The sequence below is a fragment of the Macrotis lagotis genome, chromosome 1, assembly GCF_037893015.1.
Source record: "Macrotis lagotis isolate mMagLag1 chromosome 1, bilby.v1.9.chrom.fasta, whole genome shotgun sequence".
In the NCBI taxonomy this organism is placed as follows: Eukaryota; Metazoa; Chordata; class Mammalia; order Peramelemorphia; family Peramelidae; genus Macrotis; species Macrotis lagotis.
The window spans coordinates 482,747,494-482,772,348 of NC_133658.1; the positions used below are offsets into that span (position 1 = coordinate 482,747,494).

Genomic DNA, 24,855 nt, shown 5'->3' on the forward strand with positions numbered 1-24,855 from the left:
AGTGTCCCCTGAGAAATCACATTCTTAAGGAAGAAAAATAGAGTATAAGAGATAGCAAAATTACAAAATAAGATAACATTTTTTAAAATTAAAAGTAATAGTCTTTGGACTTTGATGAAGTTCCACAATTCTTTCTCTAGATACAGATGGTATTCTCCATCAGAGAAACCCCAAAATTGTGCCTGATTGTTGCACTGATGGAACAAACAAGTCAATTAAATTCATCATCACCCCCATGTTGCTTTTAGTGTATACAATATTTTTCTGGTTCTGCTCATCTTACTCAACATCAGTTCATGCTAATCCTTATAGGCTTCCTTGAGTTCCCATCCCTCCTGGTTTCTAATAGAACAATAGCATTGCATCACATACACATACCATAGCTTGTTCAGTTATTCCCCAATTGAAGGGTATTCACTGACTTTCCAATTCTTTGCCACCACAAGCAGAGCTGTTATATGAATATTTTTGAACAAGTTATGTTTTTACCCTTTTTCATAATCTCTTCAGGATATAGACCCAGCAGTGGTGTGGCTGCATAAAAGAGTATGCATATTTTTGCTGCCCTTTGGGCATAATTCCAAATTGCTCTCCAGAAAGTCTGGATGAGTTCACAGCTTCACCAAGAATGCATTAGTGCCCCGAATTTCCCACATCCCTTCCAACACTGATAATTTTCCTTTCTGGTCATATTGACCAGTCTGAGAGGTATGATGTGGTACCTCAGAAACTTTTATTTGTACTTCTCTAATAAGTAGTGAGTTAAAGCAATTTTTCATAGAACTGTGGTTCATTTTGATTTCCTTATCTGTAAATTACCTTTGCATATCCTTTGACCATTTGTCAATTGGGGAATTGTTTGCTTTTTAAAAAAAATTGACCCAGTTCTATATTCTGTATATTTTAGAAATGAGCCCTCTGTCAGAAATATTAGTTGCAAAACTTATTTCCCAATTTACTACATTTCTTTTGATCTTGTTTGCAGTGGTTTTGTGTATGCAAATCTTTTTAAGTTAATGTAATCAAAATTATCTAGTTTGTTTTTAATGATGTTCTCCATCTCTTCCTTGTTCATAAACTACTACACTTTCCATAAATCTGACAGCTAAACTATTCCTTGATCACCTAGTTTGTTTATAATATTGCTTTTTTATGTCTAAATCCTGTATCCATTTTTATCTTATCTTGGTATATGGTGCGAGGTGCTAGGCTAATCCAAGTTTCTGACATACTGATTTCCAATTTTCCCAACAGTTTTTATCAAAGAGAGAATTTTCATTCCAATAGCTGGACCCTTTAGTTTTATCAAACAGCAGATTACAATAATCATTTCCTGCTATTGCACCTAGTCTATTCCACTGATCCACATTCTATTTCTTAACCAATATCAGATAGTTTTGATGACTGATGCTCTATAATATAATTTTAGATCTAGTAGGGCTAAGTCACATTTTTTGAACTTTTTTCATTAAATCCCTGGAAATTCTTGATTTTTCATTTCTCCATATGAATTTATTTACACTTTTTTCTAACTCATTAAAGTAATTTCTAGAATTTTGATTGGTAGAGCACTAAACAAGTAGTTTTATTTTGTAGATTTATCATTTTAATTATATTTAGCATAGCCTATACATGAACAGTTGATATTTGCCAAGATTTTTAAATCTTTTTTTTTTTATTTGTGAGAAATGTTTTGTAATTGTTTTCAAAAAGTTTCTGAGTTTGCCTTGGCAGGTAAACTCCGAGATATTTTATATTATCTGAAGTTACTTTGAATGCGATTTTTCTTTTGAGCTCTTTCTGCTGTATCTTTCTAGTCATGTATAGAAATGTTGAGGTTTAATGAGGATTTATTTTAAATCCTGCTACTTTGCTAAGGTTGCTAATCATTTCTAGTAGTTTTTTAGATGATTTTGGGTGATTCTCTAGCTATACCATTCATATCATCTGCAAAGAGTGAGAGTTTTGTCTCTTCCTTCACAATTCTAATCCTTCAATTTCATTTTCATCTCTTATTGCTGAAGCTAACATTTCTAACACAATATTGAATAGTAGTGGTGATAATGGGCATTCTTTTTTTCACCACTGATCTTATTGGGAATGCCTCTAGTCTATCCCCATTGCATATAATGCTTGTTGATGATTTCAGATAGAGACTGCTTATTGTTTTAAGGAATAATCCATTTATTCCTATGCTGTCTAGTATTTTAGTAGCAATGGGTGTATGTATTTTGTCAAAAGCTTTTTCAGCTTCTATTGATATAATCATATGATTTCTGATAGGTTTGTTTTTGATATAATTAATGATACTAACAGTCTTCCTAATTTTGAACCAACCCTGCATTTCTGGAATAAATCCTACTTGGTCATAATGTATTATCCTAGAGATAACTTGTAATTAGTTTGCTAAGATTTTATTTAAGATTTTTGCATCATATAATTCATCAGGGAGATAGGTCTATAATTTTCTTTCTGTGTTCTGACTCTAACTGGTTTAGGTATCAGCAACATATTGGTATCATAGGAAAAAGTTAAGCAGAATTCCATCTTCACCTGTTTTCCCAAAGATTTTATAGATAATTAGAACCAATTTTTCATTAAATGTCTGATAGAATTCACTTGTGAATCCATCTGGCCCTGGAGATTTTTTCTTAGGGAATTCAATGATAGTTTGTTGAATTTTTTTTCTGAGATAGGGTTATTTAAGTATTTAATTTTTGTCTTCTTTTAACCTGTGCAACTTATATTTTTGTAAATATTCATCCATTTCACTTAGATTATCAAATTTATTGGCATAAAGTTGGGCAAAATAATTCCAAAATATTACTTTAAGTTCCTCCTCATAGGTGGTGAATTCACCTTTTTCGTTTATGATACTAGCAATTTTATTTTTTTCTTTCTTTTTTTAAATCAAATTGACCAGAGGTTTATCAATTTTATTTTTTTCATAAAACCAATTCTTTTTTTATTTAATAGTTCAATGGTTTTTTGCTTTTGATTTATTAATTTCTTCCTTAATTTTTAGAAATTCTAATTTAGTATTTAATTGAGGGGTTTTAATTTGTTCTTTCTTTAATTTTTAGTTGTGTATTATTTAATTGATTTCCTCTTTCTCTGATTTATTCATGTAAGCATTTAAAGATAAAATATATAACCTGAAAGCTGCCTTGAGTGTATCCCATAGGTACATTTGGCACATTGTTTCATTATCATCATTATCAAGGATGAAATAATTAATTCTTTCTATAATTTATTTTTTGATCCATTCCTTCTGTAAAATGGGGTTATTTAGTTTCCAATTAGTTTTGGGTCTATATCTTCCTGGCCCAGTACTGCATGTTATTTTGATTGCATTATGATATGAGAAAGACATATTCACTATTTCTGCCTTTCTGCAATTTATTATTAGGTTTCTATGCCCTCATACATGGCCAATTTAAGTGTAAGTGCTATGTACTGCAGGAAAAGAAAGTATATTCCTTTCTATCCCCATTCAATTTCCTCCATAAGTCTGTCATGTCTAGGTTTGCTATCAATCTATTTGACTCCTTAACTTCCTTCTTATTTATTTTATGTTTAGATTTATCTAGATCTGAGAGCAGGAGGTTGAGGTCTCCTATTAGTAGAGTTTTGCTGTCTATGTCTTCCTGGAACTCCTTTGACTTCTCCTCTAAGAATTTGGAGGCTATATCATTGGGTGCATACTTATTTAGTATTGAAATTACTTTATTGTCTAGGGTACCTTTTAGGAGGATATAGTTTCCTTCTTTATATCTTTTAACAATATCTATTTGTGCACTGCTTTGTCTAAGGTAAGGATTGGTACCCCTGCTTTTGTTTGCTTCAGCTGAAGCAAAATATATTTTACTCCAACCTTTTAACTTTTTTCTATATGTATCTCTCTGCTTCAAATGAGTTTATTGTGAGCAGCATATTGTAGGATTCTGGTTTTTAATCCACTGTGCTATTCACTTATGTTTTAAGGGAGAGTTAATCCCATTCACATTCAAAGTTATAATTACTAACTCTTTATGGTCCTCCATATTATCTTCCCTCTGTCTGTATTTCCCCCCTTTTTTGCTTTATCCATATTCCCCAGTATTTAGTTTCTGAATACCACCACCTTTAATGTGTCTGCCCTTCTATATCCAACCTCCCTCCCCTTTCTTTCCCCTTTCCCTTTGCCTCTTCTTCCTTCCTTTCCTTCTGTTAGTTCCCCTTTTCCTGTCCATTCACTTTTCTCCTTTTAATACTTGAAAGGTAAGGTAAGTTTCTTAAGTTAACTGAATGTATGCATGTTAACTTTAAACCAGATCTGATGAGAGTAAGATCCAGATAGTTCTCACCTCCTCCCTTCTTCTCTATTGCAACAGCTCCTTTGTACATCTTAATGTAGTGAGATTTATTTCTGTTAAGAGGTCTGTTTCATATTATTTTAAGGGGAAACCAGGAGACCTTAGCACAGTGCTTCTTTTATCTGCCATTTTGGTCAGAAATCCATTCACTTTTGCAAAAGCAAAATCACTTTTAACTTGAATTTAGCACATAAATCTTTTCTGAGCCACTTCTGAGCAGAATGTGGCAAAATGTAATCTAATAAAATTGTAATAAATATGATACAATGAGCACTAAGACAACAAGCATGAAAAAGCATGAAATGTAAATAAAAAATTCTAGAACCACTATATGTAAGACATTCCCAGCTTTTCGACTCCAAATTTTATGGAATAGGGGTGTATCTTACAAATGGGGAAATATGCAGGGTCAAAGGAATAGTTCATAAGTACTGCTGGTAGGAGAGTTAATAGTTTCTTTTTTTCCCAAATGATATTTTATTTTATTTTTCCAATTACATGTACTGAAAGTTTTTCAACATTCATCCACAAACCTATGCATATTTATAAGTTACATAATTTCCTTCCACCTTTCCCTACCACCCTCTTCCCCTCAGTGGTGAATTGCCTGGTCAATATTGTACATATACACTTATGTTTAAAATGTTTACAGATTAGCCATTTCCTGTTTAAGGAATTAGAATTAAAAGGAAAAAAAGAAAGCCATGAGATAGGAAAGAAAAACATGAGTAAATTTTTAAAATGTGAATGCAATGTTAATTCAGTTTCTGTAGGGCTTTTTTTGATGCTGTTATTTTGGTTTGTTTTACTTCCTCTGGATGTGGATAGCATTGTCTATAACAGGTCTTGAAAGGTTGTCCTAGTTCTCTGAGGGGTTGAGAGGAGCTACATCCAGCAAGGTTGATCAATTGACAATATTGTTGTTGTTAAAGTATACAATGTTTTCCTGGTTCTGCTCCCTTTGCTCAGCACCAATTCCTGTAATCCTTTCCAACAATTCATTGTTTCTTTTAGAAAAATAGTACTTCATTACATTCATATACCATGATTTGTTCAGACATTTCCTTATTTATAGGCATCCCCTCAATTTCCAGTTCTTTGTCATAACTGGAATATGTCCAAACTTTCCTATTTTATGATTTTTTTACTTTATATAGGCTTATATTAGTATTGCTGAGTCAAAGAGCTTTATTGTTCTTTAGGCATAATTCCATATTGCTATTTCATATTTGGGATAAATTAATATTTACTGAAAAAATTCACTTTTCTTTCAAGGCCATACCATAATTATTGTCAGAAGTAGAGATAAAGTTAAAAGATCTGAACATCATAAGTCAAGTCTCATCTCACATGGAAGAAATAATGAGCTATGAAAAATACACTGATATTTTTAGAAGCAATATTGTTTCAGAATTATAGAAATTCCAAATAGATATAGAATATCATAACACATTTTTGCACCACAATTTAGATCTTTAAACATTCAGAAATTTCACCAGTAAATGGAGATTAACTTGCTTCAGTGGTCTGATTACTGACCTGATTTAAATCCCATAGAAAACTTAGAGGTTATGATCAAGAGTAGATTCTGCTAAATGGAATCTTTGTTATGACTATGCTTAACATTGATGAAAAATAAAAGTTAGTTTCATAACGATATAATGCAAGAATATGTGTGAAAACTCATGAATTCCATGCTAAATACATTTTTAAAAGACTGTTTTAAGGGATGCCTATATATATATATATATATATATATATATATATATATATATATATATATATATTCTATTTATTTATTTATTTATTTATTTATTTATTTATTTTACTTTGGTTCCAATTAACATGTTCATCCCTTTACAGCTACCTTCATATAATGGAACATACATATTCCCAAAAATCATTAGTGTATCGCACAATTTCTCAAAAAAAAAACCCAACACAGGCTTGTGAAGAAATAGGGTTAGAAGCATAATGCTAAAAACTTCATCAGAGTGACATAAAATAAAAGATAGGAATCCAATTAAAATTGTAGGCCAATAAAAATGTTAAATGACTAAGAAATACCCAACTACTTCAATCAGCACTAACCCCAACTAAGCCCTAGATGCAAGAAAAAGTTGGTCAGACCTTGGACCAGAAGTAATAATTGAGTAGGAGAAGAAATAGGAATGGGGTTGGAGAGGACCAGCCCTTTTCTATTCTCAGTTCTTCTGTACTAGAAGGTATTCAATAAATATGCCTTTTTACCTACAAAAAGGTTCAATCACATTTTTTTTTCTTTTTGGTAGGTCATGCTGAAACTTGGAAACTACTGACATAGACTTTCAGTACCCAGATTTGTACAAAGAACAAGTTTATATATATTCTTTACTTTATCCTCTGAGATTGAAGCAATGAATACATTTGTTAATAGACATAAATTTGATTATTAAAGAAATGAGGGCAATGATCATAATGATCAAAGCTAGAAGCAGCTAGGCTGATCAGTAGTTCAAGTGCTGACCCTGAAGTCAGGAAAAGCTGAGTCCAAATAAGGCCTACATACTTACTAATTGTACCAATCTAAGTAAGTCACTTAATTTCTGTCTGCCTAAGTGTTCTCATCTTTAAAATTAGAATATTATCACCTATATATCACTTTGCAAACCTTAAACTGCTAATTGTTATCATCATCATCATATATGATTTTTATGTTTTTTAAGCAATTTACATATGCTATCTCATTTGATCCTCACAACAAGTCTGTGAGGGAGGTACTGCTATTCTCTCCATTTCAAAGACAGGAAGACTGAGGCTTAGAGAGGTTAAGTGACTGGAACAGGGTCATATTCTTTGGAAGTGTCTACAGCAGAATTTTCAAGTCATCTTTAGTCCAACTTTTATCAGTTTATAAATATGTTCCCTTACAGATAACAAATTATTCTTATTTTCTGTAGATTTTAAATAAATAATCCTTACATATAGATGAAAGGAGGCTTATTAGGTAGAAGATCATGAGCAAGTTGGGTCTGCAAGAAAAATATTTTAAAAAGATTTTTGAATTACAGAGAAGATAAGAAATCCTAGATTATGGGTCTGGAGTAGTGCTCCAAAGTACTACAAATTACCATGCAGATGCTTATTTTTTGTTTATTTGTTTACTTTTTTAATGTTTTTAGTATTGGATTCAGTAGGTTTATATATGAATGCATTTATTTCATTTCTCTGAAAAATAATGCAAGTGAAAAAAGGAAATAATAAACTGTTGGGCAAACAATTGCACCATATATTCCTCCTGTAAATGTCATCTTATATTATTTTCTACAGTCTTTGAATATCAAGAAAAATCCATAAAAGTTTAATTTTTAAATAATTATAAAATTTAAGAACCTGCAGCCTCCACAACAATGTAATTTGGATATAATTTTGCCTGAAAACATCAAATTATTTTAATGGTCTTTTGGAGATGGAGCTGAATCTGATTTTATCTCAACTTCAGAGGAAGAAGTTTGAAGACAAAAATTGTAATGATGCTAGGTTCCCTTCCAAGACTGGATCATATTTTAAAAATATGTGACTATTTTCAGAGTGCTTAAAAAATGCACCTCACACATCTAGCAGCAAAGAAAAATGAGCATGCAGTGACTTTGAAACAGAAATTCAAAGAAGTTCCTATCAATATATTAGAGGGCAAAAAAAGTATAAAGCATTGGCTTTCTTCTGTAACACTGAACTGTGAATAAAAGATTGAAGAGGAAATGGAGCGTACATAAAAATACTGGAAGAAGCTCACCATGCCATAGACACAAAAGGAGAGACTGATTTTTTTAAGAGAACAAAAGAGAATCCCAAGAATTATACTTTCAAACTGATTTCCTAAAAAAGAAAAAAAGTTTAAGTCTAGAGAGTTCCTGTAACAATGAATTATGTTAAGAAAATATATAAGGGTCAAAATATTGTCTTTTTCTATGTCTCATCTTATGAGCACTGAACTTATCCAATGTTTCTTCAGAGATGTAGAATGTTTGCTTAAAATATTATCACTTTAGACTGCAATGAATGAAGTCTCTCAAGACAGATAGGCCTAGGAGAGGTAGTATTTGGATTCTAGAAACTGCCATGTTAGAAGTTTCTTGTTTTATTAGTGACTCTATTAATGTTTTTTTTTTGGTGCATTGGAAGGTGATATGCTGATGGTAAAAATGGAACTCAAAGGTCTTTTTTTGTCTAAATTGTTGTTGCTCACTTTGGACAAAGATAAGTATTGCTAACCCTGGATCATGGAAGCCTTTTGCAACTTCAAGAGATTTATTCTTTGTGTTTTAGCCCAGAAGCTCCCAAATTGATTGCTTCCTGGACATACATCATTCAATTCATTCAAAAAACTTATATTGCTGTGGGTATTCTGTGTCTTGCAGCAAAGGAAGCTAAAGAAAAGTAAACTATTGGTCCATATATGAGTTAACAGGGACAAAAAATTAAGGTTAAACTCCCATATCTTATTCCCTCATCCTCTAACTCAGAACCCTGCCTATCCCCTTCTCTTATTTTTTTCTGAATTTTAAAGGATTTTATACATGTATATACATATGTATGTATTAAGTGTTGTTCTCTCTTTAATCCACTCCTGATGAGAATAGGTATCTAGAACTACCAGTTTTCCTTCCCATCTAATACTATATATGAAAACTCATTTTTAAATCTTTTCCTACACCATTTTCTTTTGAGAATCCTATCCAACTCAATTCTACCTAAATCTTTCCTTCAAACTAACCAATTATTAATAATTACCTTGGACATATGGTTATAATTACATCATAGTAAACAATTTGTCCTTATTGAATTTCTTGTTAATCTTATATTTATCTTGGATATTATATGTCAAATTTTCTATTAAGCTCAGACATTTTTAATGATAAAATCATGAAAGTCTGCCAATCCATTGAATGTCCATTTTTTAACATCAATATTATGCTCAATTTTGCTGGATATATTTTTGGCCCCAACTCGTTATTTTGCTCTTCACTATGGAGTGTTCCAAGACCTCTGGTCTTTTAATGTACTTGCTGCTAGGTCCTGTGCAATTTAATTGTGTGTCTACTCTATTTGAAGTGGATTTTTTGTTACTTTTAATATTTTCTTCTTAACCTGAGGGTTTTGGAATTTAACTATGATCTTGTCAGTTTTCCTCCTAGGATTCCTTTCAGGTTGTGATCAATTAACAAATACTATTTTCCCCTCTAGTTCAAATACTGAACAATTTCTTTAATTATTTCTTGTATTTTTGCATCAAGATTCTTTATTTTTCATCATAACTTTCAGTTTGATTGATTATTCTTATGGTTTCTCTCCTTCATTTAATCTTCAAATCTTCCTTGAAACCAAGATAGAGAACTCAGTTCTCATATGTGTCCACAGATGCAGAAGTATCCTAGAGTCACTGATTCTGCATTCACCACCATGTGCTGGTTCCTTTTTGTGCAGGACTGATCACTGCTACACATCTGGGCCTCTTACCAGAAGAGGTTGCCTGTCTTCCCCTGCTGCAAAGCCCTCCCTACTCTACACTCTGTCCTAGGGGTAAAAATTCCCATGGGTAAGGGGAAGCTATTTCCCAACCACACTGCCCCCATAGCTTACCTCTTACTAGTTCAGGAAGGTGTTTACTAACTTGGAGGTATTTAACTCACTTAGGTCCAACCTGGTCGCCAGGATCTTTATTTGAATCTATCCCAGAAAAACCACTGATCTGTCCCAAATATATATTTTTTAATTTTTGCTGCTCTATGTTCACCCTGAGGTGCTTTTTTTGGCATCTTTGTGGAAGAAATTGGTAAAGATAAGAATTTACTGACTTATTCCACTTTCCTCCCAGAATTCTTTCTTCAAATGTATTTTTAATTTACTATTTTCCAAATGTCCAAATGTGTATAGTTCTCTTCATTTAAAAGGAATCAGGAAACTGTTCCTCTTTAGAACAAAAGGAATGCTTAAGTGTTCTTTGACAACTCAAATACACTTCCTTCTCGTACCAGTCTGAAAATAAATTCATTTTGAAACAGCAATCTTGTCAACTAAAATAATGAGATGCTTTTCAGAGTAGAAAAGAGAAATGGAGCGAATGTAGAGAGAACTTTGTTTTTTTTTTTTTTTGCTAATAAGGGTAAAGGTTAATTTTCCCAAAAATGCACCATGATCTATTTTGCTTATAAATGAGTCTCTATTTCCTCTTTTCCTTCCTGGACTTTTGCATATATTTGTAATCTATGAAACTTGAAAAGACTCTTCTTTCTAAAAATGAAATTAAAAGACTTAGGGTTTCTGTGGATTAATTGTGAATAAACTAGCTCATTTTTTATACAGGTTTTTCAGTTTTGTCTTGCCATCTAATAGCATGTAGTTTCAATTAAACCCTGAAGTGTATGAAAAAGAAATGTAAATTATGGTCCTAATCTGATACAATTTACAATCTTTAGATTGCAAGCTCATTTAGAGTAAGGAGTGCCTTTGTGTCTTATCCCCAGAAGTTATCACAGAGTCAGGCTTTTTGAAGGAACTTAAAAGATTTTTATTGAATTGGATTATTGGATTTGTTCTGGCTGGAAAAAAAAATGTTCAGGAAGAAATTAAGTTTATAATTAAGTACATAATTATATATCCCAAAGAATTATGTAGATTAGTTCTATGAATTTAGCATAGAAGTGACCATTATTGACCAAATTAATCATAAGATGTCTTATGGAAGTAGCATAAACTAAATAAATCTGGATAGCTGCAATATATGACATGATTGCATCATATACAGAAGACAAAAGATTATTCTTTCAAGAGTAAACAAGAACCCCGAAGATGAGATTGGTTAGGTAGGTGGTACTTGACTCTTATAGAGTCAGAAAATAAATTTAATCCTATATTGAAGGAGGAAAATGAACACAATAAAATAGGAATAAAACATTAAAAGATGAAAGAAAATATAATATGGTTATCCTAGCATATGCATAATTATATTGTATAGTAGATAAATTTTGTAGAAAAGCAATTACAAAAACTGATTCCAAGAAATTTTTTGTTTGTTTATTTTTTTCTCCTAAGACAAATTTTGGGAATAATGAGTTGGATCCAATAAAAGTCACACTTTGTACAATCTACAGACCAGAAGTGAGTTCTCTTTAAAAAGAAAATAAAACAGATGAATGATATAGATAGATAGATAGATAGATAGATAGATAGATAGATAGATAGATGCATGGATGGATAAAAAATAATATATATATATATATATATATATATACTAGCTATATATGCAAATATGTTTAAATTGTGCTAAAACATTTTCATAAAAATACTCTCCAAAATTGACAAGTTCTTTTTTATGATTTTGTTTTTGATTAACTTTTCTAAAAGCACAATAACTAGGTGATAGAGTGGATATACTATTTAATCTAAGCAGAAAGATGTTAATTCAAAACCCATCTAAATGGGATGAATGACTACTAGATAAATGACTCTGGGTAAGCATCATTAGATCTCTGTCTCAGTTACCTCATCTGTAGAATGGAGATAATTAAAATACCTACCAGAGTTGTCAGGAGAAAAAAATGAGATAAGATTTGTAATAGTGCTTTGCAAACCATAAAACATTATAGAAATTATTATTATTGATATTGATTATATTGATATTATAACAAGGACTAAACCACTATTGCACTATAGATCCCTCTTGGGAGTGAATTTATATACATTTACATTATATGAAAAAAAAACCATTTGGTCATAATATTGAGGATAGAGAGCAATGGACTAAATGCAAAAATTAATCGATGAATGGAGGGATGAATGGATAGACAGGCTGTTAGCCAGATGAATAGACAGATTTGGTCAGCTATGAATTCATCTTTCCTTTTGTTTATGAGCTTATCTTTGGAGACTTTGTCAAACACTCATATGAAAATAAAAGTATGCCAGTAATATTCCTCTGTGTACTATCAGTCATGTTGGTCATGGAAAAAAGGAAATATTGTTAGTTTGGCACAATTTGTTCTTAGCAAACCTATATTCTAACCTGGTGATAACTGTAGTTTTTTAAAAAAATGCTAGCACATCATTTATGTAGTTATTCATTATAAAATTTGCCCAAGTATTACTCTCAAGTGGCTAGGATTACTATGCAGTTTTTGGAATCTACCATTTTTCCTTTTCTTAAAGAAAGGACAATATTTGCCTGTTTCAATCACTAGTCATTCTCTGTGATTTCTGGAAGATTACTCACAGACATTTTGCAATCATAGCTGCCTTTCTTCCCAATCAGTAATTCTGGGTGTAATTCTTCTATGTTTAAAGATTTTTATTTATAAACTCTTAGTCTGAGGTCCCCTACTTCTTGCCAAGACACAGCTGGATGTAAGTCTCCAACCATGCAGACAAGAAGATAATATTGAGGATAGAGAGCAATGGAGTAAATGCAAAAATTAATTGATGAATGGAGGATGAATGGATAGATAGGCTGTTAGCCAGATGAATAGATAGATTTTACATTTATTAATCACTTACTATATGCCAGAGACTATGTTGAATCCTAGACAACTATTAGTGAGCAAGACAGTGCCTAATCTCAAAGAGTTTACTAAATTCTAAGTATGGAAATAGCACCCAAAATTTGAACTTTACAATGGAGTGAAGATGATTGTAGAAGTCCATAGGAGTGTATTGAGAAAATAGAATCAAGGTCTGGTCCTAACAAAGATAAGGCAAAACGCCTCACTATGAGAGCTGGGGGAAGCAGAGTTGAAACTTGAAGAAGAATATGAAAGTATCAAGTCATGAGTTTTTTATTTATTAATCTTGCAGGATTTATATACTATAAAAGCAGGGCATTGTTTTCAATAGGTGTTGATTATTTCTTTAAACAATTTTATCACTGCATGTTTATATAACTGATATAATATATATATTACTACATTTTAATCTCATGCATTTAAATACCTTATTCTTAGAAGGGGTCTGTCAGAGTCCATGATATAACTAGATTCAGATGTAAATATATACATATATATATATATATATATATATATATATATATATATATATATATATATATAATTACTAACTTCCACTGTAAAGGAAATTTTCAAAAAATACTTCCAGAAAATATGAACAAAGTGACATAAAATGTACACAAATTAATGAAGAAAAAAGAACAGAGAAAAGGTCATAAAGTAATGGCATTTACTTTATGCATTTCTTTCTTCTGTTGGATAGACAGGACTGAGTATTCTGAATGGTTCCTTCATCATGAATACCAACAACTGTAATTAAGACCTAGTGAAGTGGGGCAGCTAGTTGGCACAGTGGATAAAGCACTGGCCCTGGAGTCAGGAGTACCTGGGTTCAGATCCGGTCTCAGACATTTAATAATTACCTAGCTGTGTGGCCTTGGACAAGCCACTTAACCCCATTTGCCTTACAAAAACCTAAAAATAAATTTTAAAAAATTAAAATAAAAAGAGCTACTGAAGTAAGGGGATGTGATTTCCTTTTCATAAAGGTAGCAGAAGTCATGATTCTACTTAGATTACAATTCTTCCCACACATAAACCTGCCTATGTGAACACATAGATATACACAAATTGTATACCCTAAGAGTAACTGGAGAAATATTACCATCCACAAGATGGCCATATCTAGAAAACAGGAATACACAGTTGCTTGTAGAACAGTTTTTTTTGTTGTTGTTGTTTTGTTTTCATGGAGCACCATCTGTTGAGTGTAGGCACTCAGTAGTGTGCTGAGGTGCCTTACTGATACAGGCATATTAACAAGTAGTTCAAAGGTAGAAAATCTGAGAGGAAAGGGTGTGCTGACAATTAGTTCATTGAGAGACGGGTTAGGATTTATTGGGTTGGTGCATTATGTCACATGTTGGTACTTGCCTGACACTGATGATGTCTTATTGTGCTTCACTGATACCAGAGGAAGAGAAGTCATTTCAATGACAAGAAATTCCCAAAACTGCCAGACCATCTCCAAAAGCCCTGGTTCCTATCTATCAAATCATGGGGTTAAATGATTCTGGTAAAGGCAAGAGAAAGGGATGACTTGTAAAGCATACCCCTGACTATAATAAACATAATTATGCAAGTTATGTCACCTATCACTTGGTTGGTCAGTGTGGTCCTCTCAGATACCAAAGGACTAGTAGTAGCATGAAACTATCAGACCCTAGACCTCCTCAACAGATAGGGTCAGGCACTTGACCCAAAAATATTTTATTGCCTCCAGATAGTAATATATTCATTTAATATGGCAAAAGAACCCTTGGAAATTATTCATGATTTGTATTAATACTTTTTTTAAAGTCTCTCTTCTCCCTTCAGTGATATCTATTTTTAAAGCAGACTTTTAATTTTTTATTATGACTATTACATGGCCACATTCCTCTAAGGCTTTATCACTTTCAAATCACCAATCAGTTTTTCTTTTGTGGGTAAGTAATCTATCCAGAGGAGTATTTTGACTACCTTTCATGACTAAGCTTTGAGGGTTGTTTTTACGATACCAATTCTTTTACAGATTTTGTCATCATAGTTGTCTGCTTAAATACAATATTTACACACACAATAATACAAATATTTATACATATGTATACATAAATATGTTCTATATATATGTATATTCATGCTTTGATAGCTTCATATCGTACTGTACACAGGTTTAAAATAATAGTTATAGCTGCTATTTATGAACCCATTTTTTAGGTTAAAATAGCACAAAAGAATTGCAGAGCTCATTTATTTTTCCTATTCTAATTTTGCTGAGAAGTTAAATGAATGATCTAATGTTTCATCAATTATAAGTGACAAAGAGAGGATTCTAGCTGAAGTGTTCAGACACTAAGTCTGAGCTCTTTCCATTACACTGAAAGCAAATAATTTATGACTGATTATAATGACTAAGATTCATAAAGTGGTACAAAAAGTGCAACTATCCTTATATATGTTTTTGAGCTTCATAGCAATCCTGTGAAATAAATACTATCATACCCACTTCATGAAGGATGAAATGTAGACTGACAGTGTTCAATTGACTCAGCAGTCATCAGAAAACTAACTACAATAAGAAGATTGTTCTAGATGGCTTACATTGTCCCTACTAATTCTGGAATTATGATTCTGTGATTGCTTCTATGATAATATAATTTTAAAATGTCAGATTGCAATTTGAACTCTAAACTTCCTTATCTCAAATCCAGTACCTTATCTATTACATCATGCTTCTCCTTTTCTCCTCACAATGCCCCCATCTTGGCAAAGACCCTCATCACCTCATGCCTTGCCTATTTCAATAGACTTAAGATTGATTTTCCTGTCTCCTTATTTCCCATTCCAATATACTACTCTCAGCTATCAAATTTAACTTTCAAGTGTAAGGTCTGACTTTATAACTCCTCTATTCAACAAACTCCAGATGCTTCCTACAGCTGTCAGTTTCTAATATAAAATCTTCTGTTTGCTTTTTAAATTCACTTTATAACTTGGCCCTTTCCTATATTTCTAGTTTTCTTATACCCTACTTTCTTCCAGCTGCTCTAAGATCCCAAAACATTGATTTGTTCTGTTCCTTACAAAAGATACAACATATCCTATTCTACACTTTTTAATGAGATAATTTGGGTTACATGACTGGCTCAGGGTTGCAGTTAGTAAGAAACAAATATCTGAGGCTAAATTTGAACTCAGGACCCCTGACTCCAGGGCCAGTCTATATCCGCTGAGTCACCAGGCTGCCCCCCCCCATTTTATACATTTTAACTGGGTCTTTCCCATGCCTAGAATTATTTCCCTCTTCATTTCTTCCTCTTGGCTTCTCTGACCTCCTTCAAGTCTCAGATAAATAAGAAGGTTTTCTGGTTCCTTTTACTGTTAGTGTCTTCATTCTGAATCTATTCCCAATTTATTTTTGCATATTCCTTGCTTGTACAGTTATTTTCCTATTACTTCCTCCATTAGATTGTGAAGATTTTGAGTAAATTATTGTTTTATTTTCCTCCTTTCTCTTTATCCCCTCTGCCTAGCATTGCCTAACACATAGTAGACACTTAATAAATGCCAATTGACTGATTACTATGATATCTCTATGGTTCCAATGAATGTGGCATTTTGGTCATTTTTTATGAAATGTTAAACACTATGTTATCAGGCACCTGCCCCCTATTATATGTGTGTGTGTGTATATCTATATATATATATATATATACACATATATATATATATTTCTTCTATTTAAAAAATCAGGTTCAACTCATAGTATCTTTCACATTAAAATAGTGTCAGATATAGTAGAATTCATTCTCTCTCTCCTCTACATGCACACTTACTGAAAGAAAGCACACAAACACTCATCATAAATAATACCTAGGAGGAGTCAAGTACTTTAGGTGAAGAGTAAACCCATAGAAAGGAAGATATTCACTTAAGTTTCTTTAAAAACAATAAATTTAAACATTCAAAGCATAGAAAAGTTCAACTTCTAGCAATTACTTCAGGAAAAAATTTCCTATAAACCTGTATAAGTCCAAGGAGCCATTTTCCACAAGGGCAGCTGTTCCTATAATAGGCTGCACCTTATTTCTTCCACTCACTAAAGAGTATCCTAGTGGCTTGAAAATATTGGTAGATTTTTCCTCTTATTTCCAGACAAAAGTTTATGTATGAAAACTGTTTGAATTTATTTCCTTCCATATTACTCTTAAAAAAGCAAAGTGACTTAAATAATGGAGTCTGGACTTATGATCACTAACTATGGAGTTAAATTTCATCTTTGAACAACATTTACTGATGCCCTATTATAATCATTTAATTTCTGTTAATTTTGTGTTACAAAATGAGTATAATATTGCTTCTCAGAATTGCTGGGAGACTCAAATAAGACCATGCATACATGGAGTATTTTACAAAATTTTATAGTATTCTATAAGTATCAGTTCTAGCCTTAGAACTGATACATTTTTTCTTTAGGCAAAATTCTGAGATTCAATTAAATTTAACATATTTATTGAAGTAAGGGACTATTCTATGCAAAACATTGGGGAAAAGAACACAAATAAAAACAGTTTGTCTTCAAGAAGCTTACAAAGGATATGATATGTAGTCACATATGTTCATTCAAAATACTTTAAGGAAAGAAATCACATTAAAATATAAGTAACTGGGGGATAAAAACCTCACAGTGGATATCTTCCCTGAGGATGGACTGTATTCCAGAGATGGAATATGCTTCATATAAAGACACAAAAGCAGGATATAAAATGCCAAGTTCTAGGAAGAGCAAGAAGTCTTCTTTCAGTAGAAGATAAAGAACATTCAGAAATTGAAATGCTTGGAAAGCCAACTATCTGGGAAGCCATAGGAAAAATAAGGAGCCAGATTGAGAAGATTTTAATGTCCAGATTTAAAAAAATCATTTTATTCTATCAGCAGTAAATAGCAACTACAACTTTAGAAATATGGCAGTAATATGGTAAACTCTGTATTTTAGGCATATTATTTTGGCAGTTATGTAGAGAGTTGTTTGGAGAGAGAAGAGAATAAAGTCCCTATTTAGGGTTCCACATTTAGGGTGAGATAGTATTGGTAGAAGAAAGATGAGTTAAGGTCTGAATGATAGTAATGATCTTATGAGTAGGAAGAGAAATAGATACTATAGAAGGCTTGAAAAAAGAGAAGACTCATGAAGGAATATGAAGTTGCATTCTGGATGACTGGCAGCATACAGTATCTTCAATCCTGTTAGGGAACATATGAATTCAATGGCAACTTTACCATAACATTAGCTTCTTCTAAACACCAAGAACAGACCAAGTATTTGTTCTGTTTCCAAGACCACACCCCTTGAATAGAATTCATACTAAAACTCCTTTTCCATCCTATAAAATGTTTCTACCTCTAAGCACATTTGATATAAAGAAATGACTGATATACTCTGATCCAAATAACTGATCATGGATTCCCCAGACCAGTTACCCACTCCTTCTTATTTATTTCCTGAAATCAATGAATTTTAATCACAAATATTTTACTTTTCAAGCTATGTCATCTTCTTTCTCTCACTGAGACCTGCCTCCCTCCCAGACAGCACCTTCTCAGTCATCTTTTCCAATACTGACTGCTTTCATTCATTCCTCTGACTAGTTTATTGATGTGGGAGCGTTGGAATACTTCTTACTCAATGTCTACTTCTGAATTCTCATTTTCATCACCAATCAGTAATTCCTGAGGTTGACTCAATCTATATATACTTTTCAGTCAATTTTCTGGTCACTGATCTGTTTTCTACTGTCCTCCAATACACTCCCCTTCTTCCTTCAATGAGTTCAGTTCAAAAGGTTTGTTGTCCTTCTTCACTAACTCCTACCATCATACTACAGAACTGCAACTTCCACATAGGTATTTTCTTCAAACATTTTAACATCACAGTTATTCAACTTACTCATTTCCATCACTCTCTACCATCTCTGCTCTCAAATTCATCTTCCATTTCTTGCTATATATTTATTCCTTCCCTCTTGGTTAAAAACAACCCATGTGGGCTGGCTAGGTGGTGCAATGGATAGAGCACTGGCCCTGGAGTCAGGAGTACCTGAGTTCAAATCCGACCTCAGATACTTAATAATTACCTAGCTGTGTAGCCTAGGGCAAGCCACTTAATGCCATTTGCCTTGCAAAAAAAACCCCAAACAAAACAAAACCCCATGCCCCTACCATCCTGAAATAAATTCTCATTTGGTCCATACATTCCTACTAGTTATCATACATCTCTCCTACATTTTATGGTTAAACTCCTCAAGAAAACTATCTACAATGAATACTTCCATTTTCTTTTCTCTTATTCTTTACAGAACTCTCCATAATATGACTTATGACATCAAAATTTAACTGAAACTTCTCTCTTCAAAGTTCCGCATGACATCTCAATTGACTAATGCAATGACTTTTCTCAGATTTTATCCTTCTTGAATGGGCTGATGCCATTGACACAGTCAATCCCCCTCTTCATGATCCTCTCTTCTCTCTAGTATTTCATGACACTGCTTACTCACTTCTAGTTCCCCTATTACATTCCTGACCATTTCTTCTCAGTTTCTTTGCCTGAGTTATTTATTTATCCTCACTAACAATGGAATCTTGTTTATATCATATTACAACACTATGTCTATGTAAAGGTAAACTAAGAATTTGAGATTAATATCTAGGTTTTTAATTGTTTCCAGTGGTTGAATGTATTTATGCCTCTACTTGAACACAAAAGCTCTATGGCAATATGTCCCTTCTTTTCAGCTAAAAATGTTTTATTTAATAGATTTTATAGTCACAAAATATTTTCAGTCATGAGGCCCAACAAAATCACATAGAGAAAAAAATGCACATGCAGCTGGGTCTGAAGTGGATTGAGTCAGTGTATTAATATGCAGACCTAAAACAGTTTCTACAGGTGAAAAATCATAGAATTAGAGCTCAGGAGCCAGTCAGGGCTGACACTCAAATGAGAGGGAATTGTTTAGTATACTTGATGATACAATTACAGCTGGTGCCTAGGATTACAATTCTTTTATGCCAGTATTCTCCAAATAGCATGATCTCCAAAGAATAAAAAAATGACTAATTAAAAGAACAATGGTAAAGTATGATATATATATATATATATATATATATATATATATAAATTGATTGTAGCACTTTACCAATGAATATTTTCAAATAAAATTATATAAAATACACCAATAAGGACATCTATAATCAGAAAATCAAGTATAATTAGACTGGTTATACAGCAAGAATGAAAGATAATAGACAATCCAAATGTTAATGTTAACAAGGAGATTATAAGAACTGCAGTAAAGTTTTTAAAGTGTTGAATGGGTTTACCAAGATTCATATGGAAAACAGGATGAAAAATCATAGCAATGTGGAGTTGTGGCAATTGACATCAGCTTCAATAATACTTATACCACTGTTGTCATGGATGTTATCTAAGGAATGCACCATATAGAAATACATTGAAAAAATCATTTAATGTATAATTTAAAAGTTCAAAAGAAAAAGAAAAAAGTTACTCAAAATGAAAAAAATGTTAGCATAACTTTTACTAACAAAAATATTTATTAGAGGTTTTTCAATATTCAGAAAAACTCATATATTTTCATAACATGCATGAATACTATAGCTTTACATAATAAAATTTCTTAGGGCATTTTATAATAAAATGTCAGGAAGTCATTTTCAGGAGTTTTTTACCAGAGACATAAGAGAAACAAAGAAAAGATGACATATGGTGCAAGTTTAAAATTCCATAGTTTTACATTTAAGACATGCCCTTTAGCAAAGCTTACATTGCTTCCCTTTTATTTTTGGCATGAAAGCTGTCAGAATGTTTATCAACACCTCTTTGTCTAAAGTAGAAATACTGCACTTCATCTTTAAATGGGAAATGAAGATTCAGTATTTCCATATTCAACCTATCCCAGCTCCATCCTACCTGCCTTTCCGAGAAATGTTATATTAATGCAAGGTAAATCTCAAAAATAAGATGTCATCTAATTCAATTCCCCTCATTTTATTTGCCCAGAAAGATTAACTTATTTTTCCCATCACGTCTTAAAGTAAGATTTTAATAATAAGTCCTATGACTCCAGATTTAACACTATTCACCAAACTACAATGGGGGAAATTAAATGGTCTTAATTATCAAAGTGTTTCATAACAAGTTTAATAAAAAGAAAGGGACAAATAAACATTGAAGGTCAGTTCTAGAAACTACTATCATATACCACAACCAGAAACAATTGACAACTCTAGGGGAGAGACAACATATGCTTAGTTATTACACTTAATATCTGAGTAAAATGAGGATATAAAGCTCAATAAGTCATTGAATATTCACTTAGCATGTTTCATGTCTGAAGTACAGAATTATTTTATAGTGTTGAGCAATTTTAAATACCCAGATTAAAAATATTAGGGTACACATCCATGAAATTGAAAACTTGAAAATAAAAATATAGACATGCACACATATACATATGCATAAAGTTGTATCTATGTGTATTTACAGATTATATACTTGAATTGTGTAGCATTTCTTTCATGAAAAATTAATGTTTCTTAATAAAACTTCTCTTTTGGCACACTTAGAATCTTGAGAATATGAAACATTATTTTCATCTCTAAATCCTCCCTATTGTTAAAGTCTTGACAAGTTGTCCAAGAGGTTCAGTCTTTTCACAAAAACATATGAGTTGTAAGAAGAAAAATCTCAAATCATAAATCACATAATCATGAAATCATAGGCAGTGGTAGAAAGGATCTCAGAGGTCCTCTAATCCAACATCCTTATTCTACATATGAGAAAATTGAGACTAAATGTCTTCAAGTGACTATCTCAAGATCTCAGCTATAGAAAGTGGCAATATAATGATATGAAATTAAGTACTCCAAAACATATGCTCTTTACAATTTGCTATGCTAACTCCTATTCCATATTTTAAAAGTTGCTCTGTGATACCAGCTTCTACAAAGTCACTCAGATGTTCAGTATTTACCACAGAGAAAGACTGTTAGTTTGGTGCCATAGGTTCAGGGCACAATTCAATATTTTCCATTTGCTATGTTTGTGATGACGGGCAAGTCATTTAACATCATCAGGTCTTGGTTTCATCATTGATAAAATCAGAAGATTGTGCTACATCAGTGGAAATAAATGCCTGCTGTTTCCATACTAACTTACAAAACTACAAATTAACTTTATATAGAATGTCATATTTTTCTTTATTTTCTTAATTATTTTCCATTTACATTTTAATCGAGTTCAGGGATCCACATAACATCCACCTACTTAGCAGAAATGAAATTTTGAGAATATATTTTTATTTGAGTAATTTCTTGTTATAAATAGTGTCATCAGTAGATTCTTTCCCCTAAAAGTTTAACCTGGAGAGTAGGAAAATCTATTTCAGGACTCAGATTAGTTGGAATTTGATTGGCTCAGGTTTAACTAAATTTCAAAAAAATAAAATTTTGCTTATATTTTTCAAAGATCATGGTACTTCTAAAATAAGAAATGAAATCATGATACTCCACTAAGGAATAAGAAAACTATAGATTTATAAGAAAACTAATGCTTTCTAAATACAGGGATCATCAAAGTTGTCCAAACCCAGAATATTAAACTTTTTAGTCACTTAATATATAAATTGGGAAATTTGTCTATTATTATCACTTTACATAATATTTTAAAATAATTTCCTTTAAATTTTAAAAAAATAAATATTCATACACAATTTTTAATAGAAAAATACTTGCTACAGTATGAAGAGAAGTATACTTTTTGTGATTATAATACTCTTTTGATTGACATCAAAGGTTGTTTAGAGGTTTTACCCACAGGTAACATTTGTTGTTGCAATGCAATTATGTAATAATATGAATCAGGATGGAAGAAAAAATTGTAGTGTTGAAATTCATATCTTTTTCTCATTTAAGAGTTTTCTGAAGGAACTATTTGAATGTTGCATTTAAAGGAATGGATTTGTATCTATTATCAGAGCGTATTTCACTACAGTTGAATGGAATTGCAAATGCACTTAAAATCAATATACTGACAATTCCCATTCCTCACAATCACTGTTTCTTTAAAAAACTAAATAGTGAACACAAAGATACAGAGTTTACTTGAGTCCAAGTCAACAACAGTATATGCAAATACAATTATCTATTTCAGCAGAATATTTGTTCAGTATTTCTATAACTAAGGATACCAGTTACCTAATTGTTGCAACTATCAAATGAGATATCCAAATTCCACAATAAATTCCCATAAATACATGTTTCCTTATGAGAAATAGATGCTAAAGGTCAAAAGATTTTACTTTGTGTAAATGTAATCATAACCAAGATATTATATTTGTACGTCTATAGGTTTAAGCCTATAGTAAAATATCAGATAATCCTTCTACTCTTCCCCTCATAACTAAAACCTGGTAGAGAGTGACAATATTAGTCAGTAAAATGCCTGAACCAAGAAGTTAAGAAGTCAAATGCAATAAATGATCTAGTACTTAATAATTATCTCATGTTACCATTTAATAGAAAAATATGTAGCTATGAAGTTAGAGGAAAACCCTCATAATTATATCACTTATTTACCAGTCTAACAATAAGATGAAGCTTTCAAAAATACATAAAATCTTTTTCATTTCCAGCTTCATTTTATGGTCTTCTACTATTTTCAATATTCAACTAAATATCATAAATATCAAATAGTACTTTCCACCTCTGTATGTTTCAAAAAGAAAATAGGAATTTTCACAATATAGGATGAACCTCTTTAATATTATACAAACAATAACAAAGGCATCTTTCTTTTTTCTTTTTCCCCAAAACATTTATTACATTTTGACTCTCACCAACAAAGGCAAGTAAGAGAAAAAGTTTTCAAAAAATCGTTAACATGATACTTACCATATTTATTGATGAAACAGGTCCAATACTGTTAACGTAAATGTCAACATCAATAACTGTTGGTTTTACTGTAGAAACAAAAAAAAATACAATATTTAGCATAATCTGTAGAACAGAGATATTACAACGAGAGCAAACTTTCCAATGATACCTGAAATGCCCCATTTCAGTGTCTAGTGTATCCTCAGAATAGAGTGCTTTTAAGAGAAACAAGATTGCAATCATAAATAAAACCTTATATGATATAGTTTTAAGAATCTTAAAGAAATAAGTAGTACTTGCCTTCTAGTAACACAAATTAAATGAAATCAGATAATATCTGGTAAAATATTTCAGAAAAAAAAGAAAATTAAGAAATTAAACTATGTCAGTATTGAGGGGAAAATATTATTAATACTTAGTATAATAGTACTATTTTATCTTGTGATTTAGGTTCAAATCTTCCAGAAATAATTTTATGTGATTTTTCTTAAATTTAATTCCATATTTCTAGTTTGGAGTGAGAGATGCCCAAACTGTAATGGTCCAACTTGTTCTCTGCCATGACTTTCTATTCCCCAAGAAATGTTCTAGTAGTTTTTATAGAAATTTAAACAAGTAACCAATAACATAATATACATTGGGCACCCAAGTCACTAAGTCTCTGGACCATTCAGTACTTAAAGGCCTTAAGAAAAATAAAAATATTTTCTCCCCATTCTATTGATATTTTAATTCTTCCTCATTGGATAGGAGTGAATGTTATCTCCTTCAATTAATCCACTTGGCTAGATAATTGGTAAGGTTATATATACTTGGGTCAGTAATCAGACCTTCCAACATTCAAGGTTGGAACACAATGATTTAAACAAAAGATATTCGTGGATAAAATTTCTGATGTCTCTCTTTTTCATTTCCCTTTTTAGTTTTGTTCAAGTTCCATAATCTTCCTTGATATTTTTCTCTTGCAGAATGTAAAGGCCATTAGGAAAGAAAAAAATACATCATTCCTAAATATTTCTAAAGAA

At 31.7% G+C, this 24,855-nt stretch overlaps 1 protein-coding gene across 1 annotated transcript in view; it reads right to left on the reverse strand.

The window, feature by feature from the left end:
* GABRG3 (gamma-aminobutyric acid type A receptor subunit gamma3) overlaps positions 1–24,855 on the reverse strand; it is an 885,739-nt gene that overhangs the window by 801,183 nt on the left and 59,701 nt on the right. Inside the window, exon 3 of the mRNA XM_074231952.1 lies at positions 23,849–23,916. Within this exon, the coding sequence (XP_074088053.1) occupies positions 23,849–23,916 (68 nt within the window). The remainder of the gene's footprint in view (positions 1–23,848; positions 23,917–24,855) is intronic.